Source organism: Crocodylus siamensis, chromosome 8 (genome assembly GCF_052110815.1).
Source record: "Crocodylus siamensis isolate JL-2025a chromosome 8, ASM5211081v1, whole genome shotgun sequence".
Taxonomy (NCBI): Eukaryota; Metazoa; Chordata; order Crocodylia; family Crocodylidae; genus Crocodylus; species Crocodylus siamensis.
The window spans coordinates 67,164,436-67,182,096 of record NC_143402.1 but is presented as its reverse complement, the minus strand read 5'-3'; the positions used below and the strand labels follow the sequence as shown (position 1 = coordinate 67,182,096).

At 49.3% G+C, this 17,661-nt stretch overlaps 1 protein-coding gene across 1 annotated transcript in view; it reads left to right on the top strand.

Annotated features, from left to right (window-relative positions):
- MYO15B (myosin XVB) overlaps window positions 1–17,661 on the top strand; it is an 88,147-nt gene that overhangs the window by 44,158 nt on the left and 26,328 nt on the right. The window contains exons 20-37 of the mRNA XM_090061590.1: window positions 106–151; window positions 636–760; window positions 887–1,004; window positions 1,552–1,727; window positions 2,616–2,709; window positions 4,692–4,736; window positions 7,184–7,241; window positions 9,294–9,424; window positions 9,867–9,962; window positions 12,380–12,615; window positions 12,697–12,875; window positions 13,462–13,534; window positions 14,203–14,400; window positions 14,487–14,575; window positions 14,793–14,881; window positions 15,088–15,175; window positions 16,784–16,897; window positions 17,424–17,524. Coding sequence (XP_089917716.1) covers window positions 106–151; window positions 636–760; window positions 887–1,004; window positions 1,552–1,727; window positions 2,616–2,709; window positions 4,692–4,736; window positions 7,184–7,241; window positions 9,294–9,424; window positions 9,867–9,962; window positions 12,380–12,615; window positions 12,697–12,875; window positions 13,462–13,534; window positions 14,203–14,400; window positions 14,487–14,575; window positions 14,793–14,881; window positions 15,088–15,175; window positions 16,784–16,897; window positions 17,424–17,524 — 2,056 coding nt within the window. The remainder of the gene's footprint in view (window positions 1–105; window positions 152–635; window positions 761–886; window positions 1,005–1,551; window positions 1,728–2,615; window positions 2,710–4,691; window positions 4,737–7,183; window positions 7,242–9,293; window positions 9,425–9,866; window positions 9,963–12,379; window positions 12,616–12,696; window positions 12,876–13,461; window positions 13,535–14,202; window positions 14,401–14,486; window positions 14,576–14,792; window positions 14,882–15,087; window positions 15,176–16,783; window positions 16,898–17,423; window positions 17,525–17,661) is intronic.

The window sequence follows — 17,661 nt, the reverse complement described above, 5'->3', positions numbered from 1 at the left end:
ACAGTGTCTACATGGGGATATGAAGGCTTCAGCAGCCCCTGGGTATAGCAAGGGCACTTCTGGAATGGGGCTGTTAAAGTGTCTTCCCTTTCCTCTGCCTTGCAGGAGCCATGCTTTCTTTATTCGATGCATCACACCCAATTCAAAAAAGGTAAGAGAGCTCCTGCTTCTGAACAGCAGCACAGGTCTTTGGGAAACCCTTCAGCAGGATGTTACTTCCCTTGCTGTCTATTTTTTTCCCAGCTGGTACCATCTGAATTTGGCTCTCATTTGTAAGAAGCAACACACTTGTACAGTTTTCTGTTCCCTGACTATAAAGCCCCTTCCTAGAGCATGTTTTTTTTTCAAGATCAGCTCTTCTGTGACACGCTGCTCTCCCTCTCAGTCTGTGGTCTGGTGCTGGCTGTCTGTTACTTGCTGCAAAAGAGCGTGTTTCAGAATCCTGCAGGACACAGGGTTTACTCTGCCCAACCACAAGGCAAAATCTGTATGGTCCTGCATGGGGGTCTGGGAGATGTGCCAACCCTTTCTAAAGGTCCATCTCTTTTTCTGTTTCTCTCTTTCTGTTTATTCCCTATTTCGTGTCTTCCTCCCCCTGCCTTCTGCCCTCTTACACTTCATGGCTTCCCCTGCAGTTGTCAAACATCTTTGATGTGGAATATGTCACTTGTCAGCTGAGGCATTCCGGGATACTGGAGGCCATCCATATCAGGAAGGAAGGATACCCTATCCGCATCCCATTCCAGCCCTTCTTAGTCAGGTAATTCCCCTTGTCTGTTCTTCCTCCTGGCTAGGGATGTCCATGTGATTGAAGGGGACTTGGAGCCAACACATAATTGTAGGAGGGTTTCACTTTGTTCTTCTATGTCTTCCTTCTGCCTTTCAGGTATGGGACCCTGGGTGGACCTACACGGAGCAATTTGCAGGAGAGGGATGACTGCATCGCAGTGCTGTTGCGTGTGGTGGGGGACGCCTCGGAGCTCTATCAGATTGGCATAACGAAGGTGCTGTGTAAAGAGAACGGTATCTTAATCCAAAAGGCCTTTCCATCCACCTACTTGGTCCTGATGGAAAGTAGGCTGCTCACCTTTGTGCATAACCGCATACTTCCAGCTCAACTATTTCTGTTGCTTTACCTCTTTCCTTGCTTTTAGCTGGAGAATTGTAGTGCCTGTGAAATGTAAAGATGGTGAATGCTACCTTCTTGCAGTTCTGTTGCACGCACCAGTTCCCTTATCCAATCTATGTATCCCATGACACCATCTATCTTGCTAGACACCTCACTTTCGTTCCTTTCTTGGGTTTCCCAGACTCAGCCATTTCATACATCTCCGTTCTTTCCTGATGTTCCCATCCTGTCTAATAATTGAGAAGAGCTTGGATTGAGGGGTTAGTGGAGATCAGTAGGCTTGCTCATATGAGTAGCTCTCCATACCAGAGGCAATAAAGGCTCCAGGGAATTCAGGGTAAAGTTGAGGTGCTACAAACATTGCTGCCTGTTTAGGTACTGCCTGCTCTTCTTGGCCCTTAGCAGTTTTTTCCTCTGGCCAGGTCTTCCTGAAGGAGAAGGCCAAACAGCTACTGGAGAGACGGTGGAGGCAGAAGCAGAGCTGGGCTATTGTCACCCTCCAGCGGAGGCTCCGAGGCCTCATCAGCCGTAGGCGCTTTCAGGTCCTCCGGCAGAAGGTCACAGTCATCCAGGCTCATTTCAGAGGTCACCTAGCAAGGTCAGAGGTCAAAGTCTAGGCAGATGCTCCTGTTCTATGGGCAGTTGTAAGCAATAAGGGCTTACTGGAGTCCCAGCATGATTTTGGAGAAATCCCTTACACAGACAAAGGCTTGGTCACCCTTCCTAATAAACAGGAGCAGCCAAAAGATGCATGCAGCAGTCCCTTAGCATACACTCACACATTTCTGGGCTTAATGGGATTCTTGGTTTGGAGTCATAATTAACTGGACACCTATCAAGGGATCCTCTGGTCAATATTGTATAAACTATTCCCATGGTCTAGTGCCTCCTACTGCTTAAGAAATAAATATGAATAAGAATTGGGATTTTTTATAGGTACCTCGGGGAGTTAAGTCTGGCTTTTAAATTTTATATATATATATAGAGGCCTATAGCTCCCCATACCTCTACAAATCAGGCTCCAAGTGCCTGATTCTCATTTTATCCCATTAGATTTTTTGCACCAAATTCCTTTGGGCTCCTTTGAACTTAAATTTAACTCCAAATGAATATTGACATAATTAAACTAGCAAAGCCCTCCCAACATCACTGCAGTTCTGCTGGTCAAAACATGTTTCTACCAGGATAGTTTATAACAGTTCCAGGGACTTGGTATGCGCACACGTACACTGGTCCAACTGTGTCCCCACAAGGCCTGATTAACGATATTGGTTAACACCCCCCCACCCCCCCGAGCTATAACTTCTGAGTGAAATCCAGACCTCACAGAGAGAGCTAAATCAAACTCAGCTGAGTCTTTGCCAATGTTTCAGGGCTTGTGCCTTGCTTATGCCTGAATGTGGGTCATAATCCTGGGTTCTAGCTATTTTCTGTTCTGCTGTATTGTGTTTCCCTCCCCTATCCTGCTGCCCCACTTTAATCCCAGGAAACGCTACAAGCGACTGAAGAAGACAGTGGTACAGTTCAGGAGAGCAGTTTTAATCTCCAGGCCTTTGGTGCAAAGAAGGAAGCACTGCCGGGTAATGATACTATTCACAGAGATGGGTGGCAAAGGGTGTGCAGTGTTCAGCTCTAGTTTATAAGGCTGATGGGTGGGGCTGCCTCTGGAGATAGGTTCTTGGGCACTTAAACAGCAGTAGTTTTCCTAGCTTGTTCAAATGGCCTTTTGCTCTCTGAGTCAGTGAAGGTGGCTGGGAGTAAGTCCTCAGCTAAGCTGAGGATTGGGTGGGGCATGATCTGATCTTTGTTTGGCTCCCTAGTGTGCCCAGGTGGACAGCCTGAAGCTGTGCATGAGACCCCTGGCACCCTCCTTCTCTGAGAGCAGGAGCTGTTCAGCAAAGAGAGAGCCTTCAAATAACTGCCTGGGCCCTCAGCACAATGGGCAAAGCCCGTTAAAACAGAGCAGATGCAGGCACAGGGGGCTCTGAGTAGTAGCCTCTGCATCACACAGCCTGAAACTTGGGCTGAGAGCACCTGAACCTCCTGGGAGTTTTTTCATGGGGGCTTTAAAGGATGTCCCTAAAATGGAGAAAAAAGCCTGTGCAGTTGTAAGACTGAATAAATCTAATAACAGGAGATCCGGGTGCTGGAGGTCCCCAGTTCAGATCCTACCAGGGCCGTGTAGAGTCATAAACTCTGAGCTTCTCTGCCAGTAACTGAGCTACTTCATGCCAGCTGTGAGGGCAGCAGTTTTGTTTGGGGGGCACCCTACCACAGGATAGAGACCCGTCAAATTCATTTTGAACAAGCTGTCAAAGAGCAGAAGAAAACTGAGAATAGACAGGACCTCAGTTTTGTAGAGCTGGGAAAGTGGGACATTTGCTTATAGTCCCTTTGGCCTGCGGGCTTCACAAGATGAGAAGGAAGAGACCCCTGTACCACTCCCTTGATCAGCAGGGTGGCTGCAGGATGCCCACCATAGATCACTATAGCATGCGCCACAGTCAGGGCACTTAATGCCATGCCATGCCATGCTCCCATGGCAGAGCATGTGTTATCTCTGCTTCAGTCCCTTCCTAGCTGGACAGGTTCCAGCTCTTCTCTCTCCAGAGGAAGTGCAGTGAGTTGCTGCGTTGCTTTTCTTCCTTCCCTCCTATCCATGTTTGCTTTCTGAAGGCTCTGCTCTTGGACAGATGACAATAAAAGGTCTCAAAGTTCACCCGCTTGCAACCACAACCTTCCTCACCTCCTCCCCTTCCCTGTAGCCCTGCCCTGGGCGGACTTTAGCATACCTGCCCTCTCCTCAGCCCAGCCCAGCTCTGTAGCTTCCCATCTGGACATCTGCGTCCTTACAATGCAGACAAACGGGAGAGCCCAGGAGTGAGACCCCCTCCCCACACACCCCCTCAGAGCAGTGGGCAGGTGAGTAGTGTGGTGGGGGAATATCCTAGTCTGTAGCTGGGACTGAGTAGAGCTAAATGAGAGCTTGGTTCCCCCTCCTTCCTAGGAGAGAACCCTTTGGGCACCTCTTCAGGCTGGGTTCGGACCTTCAGGTGAAGGAAAAATGAGAGGGAGGTGAATGTTTCTAATTGCTGTGCGTGATGGGTTGCAGGGAGTGGCACAGGCTGGGGCTGGAGGCTGCTGTATGGACACAGGGTGTCAGCACAGGCTGTGATCAGAGAACACAAGGTATCTTTGTCCCATGGTGAGGGTCAACAGCTGCCTGATCCGCCAGTGTGAATAGATCCCAAGAAGGTTTTGCTTTTCGCCCCATCATTTTTACATGATAGCTATAGCAGAACCACCTCCAAGTGTAGCAAAGCCTGTGCCGTCATAAGGCACAGCCGAGGGCAGCAGCTGTTCAGCAAAGAGAAAGGTAAACACTGGCTGTGCCCTCAGGGCAATGGGCAAAGCAATCCTAATCTGGAGCAGATGCAGGCGCAGGAGGCTCAGAGCACACAGGGGTGGCATGCTGCTAGGCAGTTTACCGCCCCCAGGAGCCTGACACACCCAAATAAATGTCTTGCTGACTTTTTTTTTTTTTTTTCTTTCTCCCTGGCAGCAGAGGCATAAGGAAGAGAGTGAGAGTGACACCTGCTCAGGAATGGTAAGTCCCAAACTCCCGTGTATTGCTAGGGAGGGCCTGGCACTATTTACTAAACAAACCAGCCTGCCAGAGCGAGGAGTGGTGTGACAGAGATAAGGAAGAGGTAGTTAACCACCTTAGTCTGAAGTCGGGCAGAAGGTGAGTAGAGATGCACCTTATAGACTAAATACAGATCGATAGAGGGTGCAGGCTTTTGTGAACTCGAGCTCACTTCATCAGTTGCTGTCAAGAGAGAGAAAGGGGCCAATACCCATTTCACTGACTGAGTCCTGCAGGCTGTCCCTGCTTCAGGTTATAGCAAGGGAGCATTTAGGAAGCTGACCTGCTGCAATTCTTTGGGAGAGCCTGTGTCACTGGGGAGCAGCTTTGGGCGCCTAAGGATCTAGACCTGAACTCTGGGAACACACCTAAGAGACTAGGATTCCTGTTGGCAGTGATTGGGAATTGGAGGTCCAAATGCCCTCAAAGGCTCTGCTTGCCTTTCTACATATCCCATGGGACTTCCTCTGGAGTTAATGATGCAGGCACTCTATGTTGGGTCATTCTCCCTGCTGCATCAGAAGGCTGTGGTGATGATGGGGTCCTTTCTTCCCTTCTTGCCGGTTGCAGTGGCATGCTGTTGCGTACCAGTGTGCCACCCCAGAGGGAGAATGATTGGTAGGAGGGTATCAGTCACTCCTGCATGCATGTGTGGAGGGATAAGGGTAAATGTTTCAGATGAAGTGATTGGGATCCTCGGGGATGAAAGGTACTTTAGCATTGTAAGGCGTTAGCAGCAGTAACAGCTGGAAGAGACATGCAGTTTGTTTAGCACTGAGGCCTGCGCCCAGAATTAACGTCTGGGCTGATGTGTAATGTCCCTACTACAATGAGGCTGCCCAATTCTGGGAGTTGTCTCCAAGTGTGTCCCTCTGGCTGTCATAGGTGATGCTGCCATACTCCTGTAGAAAGGAAGGGGTTAATGCCTAGGATCTGCCACATTTGTTGGATATTGGGATAGTGCTTGAATACGTGGCTTCCATCCATTGTAGATTACAGGCTGTGCAAAATGGGGAACTCACTCACTCTGAACAGCTCCTCCGACAAGTTTATTGCATTTGACTGTCCTGGAATCATCCCCAAGTCCTTCAACTTGGTTTCAGTGGTAGAGCTTGAAGTGCTCAGCACCTCCCAGGATTTTTGTAATGCTCACCCAATGCTACAGGAAAGCAGGCAAAGGGTAGGGAGGGTTGTATGACCTAGTACTAAATTCCCTGCAAAAGGAAGTTTGAGTCCTCAACTCAAGGACTGGCCTAAGCCTAGAACTTATTTTTCTTCCCTAATAGCTCCAGCTCCAGCTCTGGAGAGGTGCAGTGGTTTCACTCCATGCAAATTCCTCCCACAGTTGCAGTTTCTGTGCGTTCCCACCTCCCTTATTTCCCTTTGTGTTTGGGGTGTGACAGATTTCTTTGAAGCTCTGTGTTACTTATAGATCTTGTGCTGGAACCGGCACCATGGGCTTGGCATGGTCTTATACGGCTCAGCCCAGCCTCGCTCAAAATGGGACTTGGGTTGTCTGAAAAGTCTGTGGGTGGCAGTGAAACAGATGGTAAATCTAAAGTGGTGCGAGTGCTAGAAACCTGCTACGGTCTATGCAGGAAGGGAACATGCTATAAGATACTTGCATGCTACTATAACTGTACATGGTCTGTACCAGTACCAGGGAAGTAACTGATAGTCTGTTTTGGTAAAAATCATCCCCACCTAAGTGCTGTAATTGCACTGGTACAAACACTGGTGTAGGCCAGGCTCCAGTTACCAGTGAAATGTGAAGCCAGGCAAATTAGGTTGAGTTGGGGCTTGTCATCCATCAGTTTTTGCATGGCTCTGTTAGAAGTGAAAGCAAGAGTTCCTATCACTGTACATTTATGAACATGTACCAAGTTTTGTTAGTTTGGGACCCAAGTCTGGGCATTTTACTGTTTCCTGGCTGCATCCTTGTCCTTGTTGTGGAGATCTTTACTTTGCATAAGTATGTCTGTGCATGGTGCAAAGCAGTGAAAGACCCTTGGGACTAGATTCTGATTTCGGTTTCCTTGGTGTAAATCTAGAGTAACTCCCCTGACTTCATGTGGTTACTCCAGACTGGCACTGGCACAGGCACAACAGAGATCAGAAGTGGGCCCTTTTTTACTGGTATTGCAACATTTTTAGATGGTGTAAAATAACTAGTAGAAAAACCAGCAGAAAATAATGTTCCGTGTCTGGAACTTGTGAACTTTTCTGTGCGAAATGAGAGACCTCAGGCATATTGGAGAAGTACAATATGTTCACCCCTGCCCCCCCCAGTACTGCTTGTCCCTAGCCGCCACAAACCCCCCACCCTTGTTTTTCTTCCATTCTCAAGATCACTCCATTTTGACTCTTATTTTTCTTTTGGCTTTTAAAAAAATTCTCCCTCCTTTCAGGATGTGTCACTGCTGGAGATCCCTGCAGAGCTCGCCGCCGTCCTGCATTCGGCCGAAGGTGAGTAGGGGCCTCCTCTGATTTTGCTGCATTCCAACTTGCTGGCTTGCTTTCATGACATTGTGCGCATGTGTGCAAATCATTCTTGCCCATAGCCTATGTGATTTGTTGACCTTGAACCGTTAACATCATGAAGCAGAACGCACATGTACTTGGCTTGTCTCCGAGATGGAGGACAGCTAGGAGCTATTTGACCCAGTGGTAGGAGCTCTGGGCTGCAAACCAACTCTTGGGTTCTCTTTCAACCTCTGCTTTTGTCCTGTGCTGGGATGGGCCTGGGTGAATATGCTCTCTCTCATGCATGCACGCGCACACGTGTGCGCGCACACCCTGTTTGGGAGGGGAACAAAAAATGTGTCTTTCTGAACTTTGTGTTTCAGAAAAGCCCTTCTCAGAGAATTTTGAAAGTAAAAGAATTTATTTTTTATACCTAGACAACTGAGTGCTTCAGTCTTTCTGCTCAAAATGATTGAATTTCAAAATGTCCTTTCCTTTTAGTTTTAAAAAGTTCAAAAGCCTTTTCAGAATGATGGCAAATGAAATGTTCTGAGTTTTTTTTAGAAACAAAATCTGCCTGCGAACCAAGGAATATCTTTGTTCACCCAGTTCTACCTTGTAACCTTGGGCAAGTCACGTGCAACTGTGTTTTCCCCTCTTGCCCTTTTAGGACTCATGTATTTAGCCTATAAACTCTTCAAGGTGGGATCTAGCCCTGGTAGTATGCTTATACAGTGCACAGATCAAAGAAAGGTGCTGAACCTCACCTCCTATCTTGGTCAGTCCTTAGGGTGGTACCATAGCACAGATTAATCATAGAGGGTGAGATTTGTATTAACAAAAGAAGATGGTGCTGGTTTCCCCAAGCACCTGCCAAAAAGGTGTCTCCCCTGGAGCTCAGGAGAACAAAACTGCGTTGCAGCCTGCAGAAATGGCTTTTTGGAGCATTTAAATGTAGAGAAGAAAGGAAGCAGGGCTGGATGCTCTAGCTTGGAGCAAGGAGGGAGGGAAGGAGAAGAGGGCATCGGAGGCTGGAAGCGAAAGTGGAAGGAGCCCTGCTGCCCTGGAAATCTCTGCAGCCAAGACAGTGGGTGTTCCCCTATCACCCCTGATAAATCTCTTATCATGCACCTTGCTTGTGAGTTATAACAACCTCTGGTTTGTTTATCAGTTGGGCCATTGCCATTAGTTTGTCTCAGTTCCATGTTACCCTAATCTGCTTGCTGTGTGAAAGAATTGAAACCTAGGGAGCTTTCAGGACTGTTTCCTAGGATCCTATCTCTGGCTGTCTTGGGGATAGAGGCCTGGTTTGCAGTTTCTCTTGTGCAGCTAATTCTGGATACAAGCTACTCTTGAATCCCACCTCCTTTGTTCTGCCGATGCCCTGTTTCTAGACGAGCCTTGCCTTCAATCTCTGAGGAGGCCCAACCTAATTGCCCTCTGCCCAGTGAGAGGAGAGGCAGTGTGAGGTTGAACAGAGAAACCAAATGGTTTGCCTCAAAAATACGATCCATACTAGTTTGATCCTCCCCTATTCACTGGGCTTTGTCAGGCACAGTTTGTAGTATTGCTTCATGATTCGGGGAAGCTTCAGGCTTGAGCTTTGAGTCCTTGTAGCTGGCAGCATTGAACACTGGGGACACCTCTGTTCTGCTTTTGTGGGTACGTGCTACACAAAGCAGAAGGGAAACACCCCCTCCCCAGACATCAGTAGTGGCAGGATGGAAAAGCAGGTTGTGAGCACAAGGAGAGGGAGGAAGGATAGTGTGTCTGTTGGTGAAGGAGGGACATGGCAAATGTGTGTCAAGGCATCTCTAGGGTTGTGGGGACAGGGTGACGGAAGTGTATGTCCATGGTTGAAGGGGTGGCTGTATATATAGCATGTGGGTATCCCTGAACAGAGATTGGCGAGGATGGCATGGACATGTTTGGTTGGCAGGTTGGGGAAGGATGGATCGCACAGGTGTCTGCAGGAGGGGGACTGTTGGTTCTTATGTGGGCATGTGCCAGGGCACACTGGTGAATATCACAAGTTTCCCTATCTTTCTCTTGCAGGTCAGCAGTATGCCCAGGTCAATCAGATCACTGAGGTGTCCCCTCCAGAGGTCAAGGCCAGGAGCGACCTCCTACTCCCACCGAACATCAATGATTATCCCTTTTCCTCCTTCGCGAGGTCTCACTTCCAGGTAGGAAGCTGCTGTAGCCAAAAGCCACATTTTCCTTTATCTGTGTTCCCTTTCTGCACTCTGTCAGGACACCTTCCCACCTGGGCTTGTGTTTCTTGCCCTCCCCCTGTGGTTACATGACCAAGAGCAAAAGAGGCTGCAGATGCTCCCCTCCTAGAGGCTCTGGACATCCTTTGTGCTTTGTCTGTGGTTCTGCTCTGAGGTAGGCACCAAGGGATCCACCAAGGACTCCACAGAGGAAGCCAATAAAGCCTGAGTCTACATCAAGCTCTTTCTGCTGCTCTTGCCTTCCTTGCCTGTTACAGATGGGAGAGTAGAGAGTGCCTGGCCTGCTTTGGGCCAGGCACTCTCATACGGCCCCTACCATGGAGGCATATTCCAGCCATTGGTAATACCAGGCATGAACTCAATATGTCTTTTTTTTATTTCCTCCCTGTCCAAGGAGCTGAACTTTCCTGCCCTTGGTCAGCCCCTGCAGCACCCTGTAACCCGTCTGGAGCCTGAGTACAAGCAGAGCACCCTGGAGATCAACAAACTGGTGAGAGTGGGTGGGTAGGAACAGATGTCCTTGCAGACATCTGTTCTTGGGCAAAATGTCGGGTAATCTTAGAAAGCAATTGCTTGCCTCTGTTGCTAGGGATTAGTGAAATACCCGAGCATTGTCTCCATAGCGGATATAATCTATGTGTCTCTACTTATCCCATGATAAGTGAAAGCTAAACCTGGTAATTTACCCCTCAGCGAAGCAGGGCTAAGCTACTGCAGCTTTCACGTACCACAGGGTAAATGCAGGCAAACCGATATTTAACACTGTGGAGCAGCCAATGCATGTCAAATCTCCACCTTTTTAATTTGCTATGATGTCTTTGTCCATATCCTAAACTACTAAGGATGTGTATTCGCTGCAGAGGCAGTTGGTTCATGGGTATGAATCATGGGGTGGCCTGGTTCAGGTTTGAGCAGCCTCAGTGCAAAGCCTCTCTTGGGTTCCTGCATCCACTCTGGTGCTGCACTCATCTGTGTGAGGTGTTAGGACTTCAGGGGGATGTGGTCCATGGTTTTTAGTGCAATGCTAAACAGAGCCACTTGATTTGCTCCTACTGAACTTTGAGAAAGTTGTCTGGGCATATGGGGGAATTGTGGGCATCCTCATGCAAAACTGGAAAGTTACTGGCTCAAGGGTTACAGCCCCAGAGGGGCCACCTCACTAGGTAGAAAGCACCACCCCATTTGGATGAGAGAGGATTATGTGTGGATGGGATTTGTGTTAAGAGTAACAAATAGGTCTCCTCCCTGGTTAATTGCAGTGAATATATACTCAAAGGAGCAAATGAATTGTACCTCCAGAAGGGAGAGGGTTATCAGGAGCTTATTCCTTGAGCAGGAAGAATCTGAAAACAGGGTCCATGCCTTGGTGCCTGTAAACAACAAGATGTGGGATGCAATGTTACTTCCTCTGTCGCAGGGTGTTGCGAGGCATGAAGATAGATGTTGGCCCCTCCAAATGTGGGGAAGATTCAGTAGGGATTGTATTCAATCTTCTGGGACCACACTGCTCTGTAAAGCACAGATAAGGCAGAAGGGACTCCTAGTAACCATCTATGGAAATGAGGCCCAGAAAGCATAGGAGTCTTGACCCTGCATTACTGAAGTCAAGGGGAGTTTTGCTACCTACTTTAATGGGAGCAGGCTTAGGCCCAAAGTAACTCGCTCCAAGTCACAGTGTCAGAGTAGAAATCCGTACTCCCTGCTCTAACCAGTAGGCCAGGGGTGGTGTTCCTGCAGGGGCTGTGCCTTTGGGTGTAGATAAATCTGTTGGTGAAAATGAAAGAGGCTCCTGGTATGTTCTGTTGGTTCTGAGGGAGGACCTCTCTACAACCCAGATTGGGACGCTCTGCATCAAACCTTGCTTTGCTTTTGTACATGCCTTTGGTGTTTTTTGGCACCGAGTCCCCAGGCCTAACATAGCAAGTAAGAGTAACAAACTGGTGGTGCAGGGTGGGGCGCAAAAGGTCAGGGGTCCAGCGATAAGTCACGGCATGACTCAGGTTAGACATACAGATCTTGATGGCCATTTAAGGAGCCTGAGAACAAGCCTGTGGCTCCTGTTACTTAACTTCACCTTTGGCAGGGCTTGGAGCTTTCCCTCTCAGTAGCTTATTCTTTGATCAAGTCTTTATATTTAAAAATATATATATATTTTGCTGGTCATGCCCAATCTGCAGAATTGATGTCTTTAGCTGGAAGTTCCCTGGGTCTCTAGTTCTAGGCTTTTGGATACTTACACTTGCCTATATACCCCTATTACTGGTATGGATTCTCACTGTGAACTCTTTCTAATGTAGCTTTTTGGTATAGGAATAAATAAGCAACACCTTTGCCCTGGTGGGGAGCAGGGGGCATTAAAAATATATAAATAGGAGCAAACTGTGCATCAGTGTAACACCCAGTCCTGTGTCTGCTTCTCTGCCAATGGGTGCATCTACACTGCAAAGTGAGGTATGATCCTAACTGGCTCCATTTGGTTCATCTGGGTTATGAGTGAGCATGGGAGCACTTTGGGCCAGTTCTTGGGTTTCAGGCTCAGGGTCTGCTCTAGGCCTGAACTTGAGCTGCTAACCCAAGTTAAAGCCTAACTGGCTTCCTCCAGATTAGCTGAACCAAGGTAAGAATACACCTTTCTTTACCGTGTAGTTGCATGTGTTCAGCTGATTTGTCTTGCCCAGTTCTGGTCCCAGTAGGTCAGATTTCAGCCCCCTTTAGATGCCTCAGTCAGTGCCCTGCCACACACATTCTCCTAAATTGTGAAGGTGCTGGTAACATGAACCCAAATCCAGATCTAAGTTTTTGGTGCAGCCGCCCAGGGCCTTCTGTTCTGATGATCCCAGAGCTTTGCAGTTGGGTCTGAATGTGGCAGTTCGAGCTCCCTCTCTTTTCCCATTGGGTATCTGGCAGATTCTGCGGTTCCTTGCGGACCAGAACCTCCAGGACTGGCAAGAGGTGCTTCTCGGTAACTACATCACCAGCCGAGGGCTGAGAGCTCCCGTCCTGCGCAACGAGATCCTGAGCCAGGTGGCCACCCAGATGTGGAAGAACCCAGATGGGCAGCAGTGCCAGCGAGGCTGGGTCCTGATGGCTGCTCTCCTGAGTGCCTTTACCCCTCTGCCAGCACTGGAGAAACCCTTGCTGAAGTAAGGAGGGGCAAGACTGTTCTCTGATATGGGAGTGTGCCGAGCAGAGCTGTGTATTAAAGGCAGCTGCCTGGTTTGCAGGTTCGTTTCAGACCATGGGCTGGAAGGCTACGATGCCATCTGCCAGCGCAAGATCCTGACAGCAATGCAACAGACAGGAATGGTCCCTGAGGTGTCCCGTGTGCACCTCCCAACCCAACTGGAGTGGACTGCCAACCAGAGGAAAGGGAAGATGGTGCTGGATGTCTTCACCTACAATGGTAACAGTTGCCCCTGCCTTCCCCACCTTGTTACCCTTCAGAGCCTCTGCCCCTGCTGGAATTTGGGATTAGGCTCTGGAAATTGTTTCCTTGGCTTGTTTGAAGTACTCGCAAGGCCTGCACCATTAGCTGGTACAAGCCAAAAAGACAGGGAGCATTTGAAATGACAGCTGCACCTAGAGAACTGACTTGGAGCTTAAATTTCACCAAATCCCCCAAAGGTGGAAGCAGTTGAAATCTAGAGTCTTGCTTTAACCTATTAGAGGAACAGAGGTTGGATGCTGTGGGATACTCAGTACCTCTGCAGCAGACCTTGGCTAACAGGCGCCTAGTTGCTGACTAGACTCCCTAGATAGGGATCTGAGATGCTCTGGGGCTTGCAAGTGGCCACTAGTTACAGACCCCTCTCCAAGTGCTAGTGTAGATGGCCCCTGACCCTGGATAGGCAGCTCCAGCTGCATTCTGAGTCTCTTTGGGAGTCTGTGCATGAGATCTTCCAGCGTGGCTCTTTCTTTGCTGTTGTTAACAAGATCCTGTTACTTGCTTTGTGGAAGGCTGTGCACTGACACTCTCTCTTCTGGCCTAGAGGAAAAGTTGTCTGCTGAGGTGGAGTCCTGGACAACAGGGGAACAGTATGCAGGCTGGATTCTGAGCACGAGGTACGGCCCAAGGTGGGGAAGATGTTGGTTGTGTTTGTGGGAGCATGCACTATTGCTTTTTGGGTTAAGATTGCCCTGGGCTACAGGCCACTTCAGGGCTAGCCACAGGTCCCAACAGAACTTCTTCCCTCTCTCCAGTTTGGGGGTGCAAGGTTTCGGGAGCCTCCTCCGACCGGCTGGTCAGTAGTCCCAGTTGACCCAGAGATGCAGATGGAGCCACTGGTCAGGGAGGGAGTGAAATCAAAGGATTGAGGCAGCACAGTGCAGCTGATGAGCCCCACAATGGCAAAGCCCAGTCCAGGGATCACAAGAGAGGAGCGGGAGCTGGTAGGGGTGTCTCCCGAGCTCTGTCTTAGCTCAGACCATAGAAGTGATGGAGAAGGACTGATTCTTAGTTGTGAGGCAATGAGACCTCAGCCCTAGACTTTCTCTGGGAATGATGATCATTCCTTGCCTTGTACAGCTGGAGAGAGATAAATGGTGAGGAGTCAGATACATTCATATGTCTTGGGAGAGGTTCCAGGCCCGATGGGGATGGGGTTGTTTGAAAGCTGTGAGGAGAAAAATAACTTGTGTGGACCAGGAGAGGCAGAAGCTGGGAGAAGAGAATTCAACACATTCTCTCCAAATTGTGTCTTCCTCTCTTCTCCTGTCTCCCCCATTGTCAGAGGCTTGGACAAGGTCCCTCGAGGATGGTCCGTGTCCGTATTCAAAGGAGACACTTGGCAGGACCTGCTTGGCTGTGACTTCGTGCTGGATCTCATTGGAGAGATGGAGGGGACTGGCTGGCCCTCTCTGTCCTCATCTGATTATCCCATCACGCCTGAGGGGGACAGGAGCTTTTATCAGAGCTCCTTTCTGGATACGTAAGTGCCACTGGCTGCTTCTGGAGTCCTCAGCTGGTTCCTCAGCACTTTGCTTTTCTCATCTCAATGGCTTTTCTTTTTGACAGGATTCCCCCTGCGCCAGGGATCCAGGCTCCCTCTTTGCCTCCGCCCTCCCTGTCTCCTGACTCTAATGGCCCAGAAAGCCCCTACTCAGGTGAGCCCCTTCCCTGGCCCGAGGCTGGCACCTGGGGGAGTTGGACAGGAGGAGGCCTCACACAGACAGACAAAGCCAGTGATGTTTGAGAGGGAGAGGGATGGGGAGGGCTTGAATCCTGAACCAGACCAGGTCAGTCCATCCAGCCTGGAACCAAGACTGGGGATGGGGAGGGACACCTCTCTCCCAACTGATAGCTGGACATCTCTGCCCACAGGCAGAAGTGACTTCAGATCCCCCAGAGCCTTGGACCACTTCGTGGATGATCTGTTCAAACCGGTGCTCTACCAAGGGCCCAGAACACCAGTGAGTCACTCGCTGTCTCCTTCCTTCCGTCTATCTGTCTGTCTGTCCACAGCTGTCTTTCCTTCTCTCTGTCTTGTCAGTCTGTCATCCTGTCGGCACGTTCCTTCCCCAGGATTCAGGTCAGCACAAGTTGGGTTGTGATCCCCGTGGGTCCGTCTGTCTTCCATGCTGGTGTGAGCTGGGCCATACTAATTTTCTCATTGTAGAATATGGAGAGCGGAGGGAATCTAACTGGACGCATGAAAGGAGGAGGGAAGATTGGGCCAACCCAGCAACAAGCCTTTCCTACTGCAGGTCAGTAAAGGGTGAGAAGGCTTCCTGGGTCAACATATGGAGAAGCTGTTTCCCAGGCTACTGCTGGGCCATGCGTGTGTGCGTGGAGCGGGGGGTATATGTGCATGTGTGTGGTGAGCTAGTCTGACATACTGGGTGTCTAGAATGGGGTAGTACCATGCGCTTATAGCGAATGCTGTATCATTGGCCCTGGTCATCAAGATCCCCACTCCTGCTGGCCATGTCTTGGAAGATGGTGGTGCTGTGTGGCTCAGCCCTGGGATATTCTGCATGGAGAATACCACCTTGCTCCTCCTAGATTTAGCCAGCCAGGGCCCCTCCACCATGAGCTGCTTAGCTGCTGCTCTGGAATTCTCCTTCTGCCAGAAGTTTCCTTCCCCGCCCCCCACCCATCCCCTTGCACTTGCTTCTCTAGCATTTGTCTCAGGCCACCTCAGTGGTGTCTGGTGTCCAACCTTTTATGAACCTTAGTCCTTCTGGCAGCAATGGCATGGCCCTGCTGACCCCACAATATGAGCTGCCTGTCCCTGAGCAGAGAATTTTAATCTCTCTCTTATTGCTTCTTTACAGACTTCCCCATCATCCCTAGCTATGCAGTGGGTTAGTAAGTCTGAACCACAGCCAGGTTTTCTCTCATGTACATGATTGGTTTTTCTCCCTCTTCCTTGTGTGCTCAGAGTACAATATCTGGACATAGTTCATTGGTGTGTGGCATGTTTGACTACTGGAAACTTGTAAGACATAACATGTGTGGGTACTGAAAATACATGGGATGTGGACATACGGGCATGTTAATGACCTGTGAATCAGTGGGTCAGAGAGGCATATTTATGGTTATTGCAGATCTCAGGGCCTGTTGTGAAATGCTGCAGTTACCAGATGTGGTTTTCTAGCATATCAGTGGAGCGTGCTGGGCCTCTGTCTTTGGCATCCTTTTGGTGATTGTCAGTGAGATGGGTTGTGCCAAGCGACAGAACCAGGCAGGTTTGTGGCTTACAGTGTAAAATTTCCTGCTTTGTTTTCTAACAGCCACAGGCTGGACACCATGAGAGGCTATGTCCAGTTGACCTCTGTAGTAGCTACTTTCTGCCTCTGCCATGACTTTTTGCTACCACCCATACTGACCTCTCTACATCAGAACTAGGGACAGGAGAGATCCAGAAAGGTTTTGCCCACCACTCAGTCTTGATCCCACAGCCTTCGTTTTTGGATCAGCAGCAATAGCCACAAGTACAGCCCTGGGATATGCAATAACCATAAATACACCTACCAGTTTTCATAAATTGTTAGAAAACAAGGAAATTAAGCTTCCTTGTAGTAGTGCTGGGACAAGGGATCCAAAGTGAGGATGCAGGGCAGAGCCCACTGCATGGTCTCTTGTGAAGGTGGGTAATGTTTCAGATTTCCCCTTCTGCTTGGCCAGCCCTCCTGGGTGTTGCTGTGTAGCCTGCCTGGTGTGATGGAAAAGCCATCACATGTTGCCATGCTCAGTACAAATTGGCAGAGCCAATGGCAGGGCTGTGTGTGTGGTGTATGGCCAGCTGTGCAGGGCTTTCTGGTCTGGGATTCACTGAAGGTCATTTTGACTCATGACATCTTTCTACCTAGGTTACCCTGGAATAGTGCAAGTACCTGCTTATCAGCCCATGCCAATGATGGGTGGAATGATGCCAGCACCCATGCCAATGATGTCACCTATGGGTGGGATCACACCTATGCCAGGTAATAACAAATGCAGAAGTGTTTCACTAAATAATGGGGGAGATTTGGTTTGGAACAAGGAGGGCTGTGTGAGCAAGTCCATGGTTTTTTATCATAGTGCCTAGAAGCCCTGAGTAGGACATTTTACCACAAGCACTTTATGGAGCATGTATCCAGGAGTCAGAAAAGCCACTGTGGAAATGCAGCCACCTCTGGGATGAAGCCTGGCAGCAGTTCAATAGCTGCACAGCCACATATCATAGTGCAGAGCAGGAAGCAAGAAACAGCAGAAGGAACTCATAGAGGCATCATATTATAGTTATTGGAATGGGAATGGGGCAGGTTTGAATTTGTGTGGAGGAAGGCAGGTCAAGACATGCAGCTCCTGCCTGGGATTCACTCCATCATGCGCAGATGTGATGAATTTGTCCCTTGCATTGGACACACCAGCTGCACCCTGTGTATTTCTTTGTCCCCAGCCTGATGCACTTGCCCCCTTACATTTGCCTTATGATCCTCTACAGTCTTGTGTGTCTGTCTTTCTCAGCCATGGTTTTGCCCCAGCCCCAGCCGGTGGTCCCGTCTGTAGACCCTAATCAGATAGCTGCACAACAACAGGCCTTTATCAACCAGCAGGCCTTGCTCATGGTGAGTGGAAAGGATGGGGGACTTGGTAGGGGAAAAATCTATGAAGAGAAGAGCGCACTAGTGTGACAGGCTGAGCTCTACTCCATTATGCCATCCAGGCCCTGTCTGGTTGCCCTTTGGTTTTCTGCTTTGTTCAT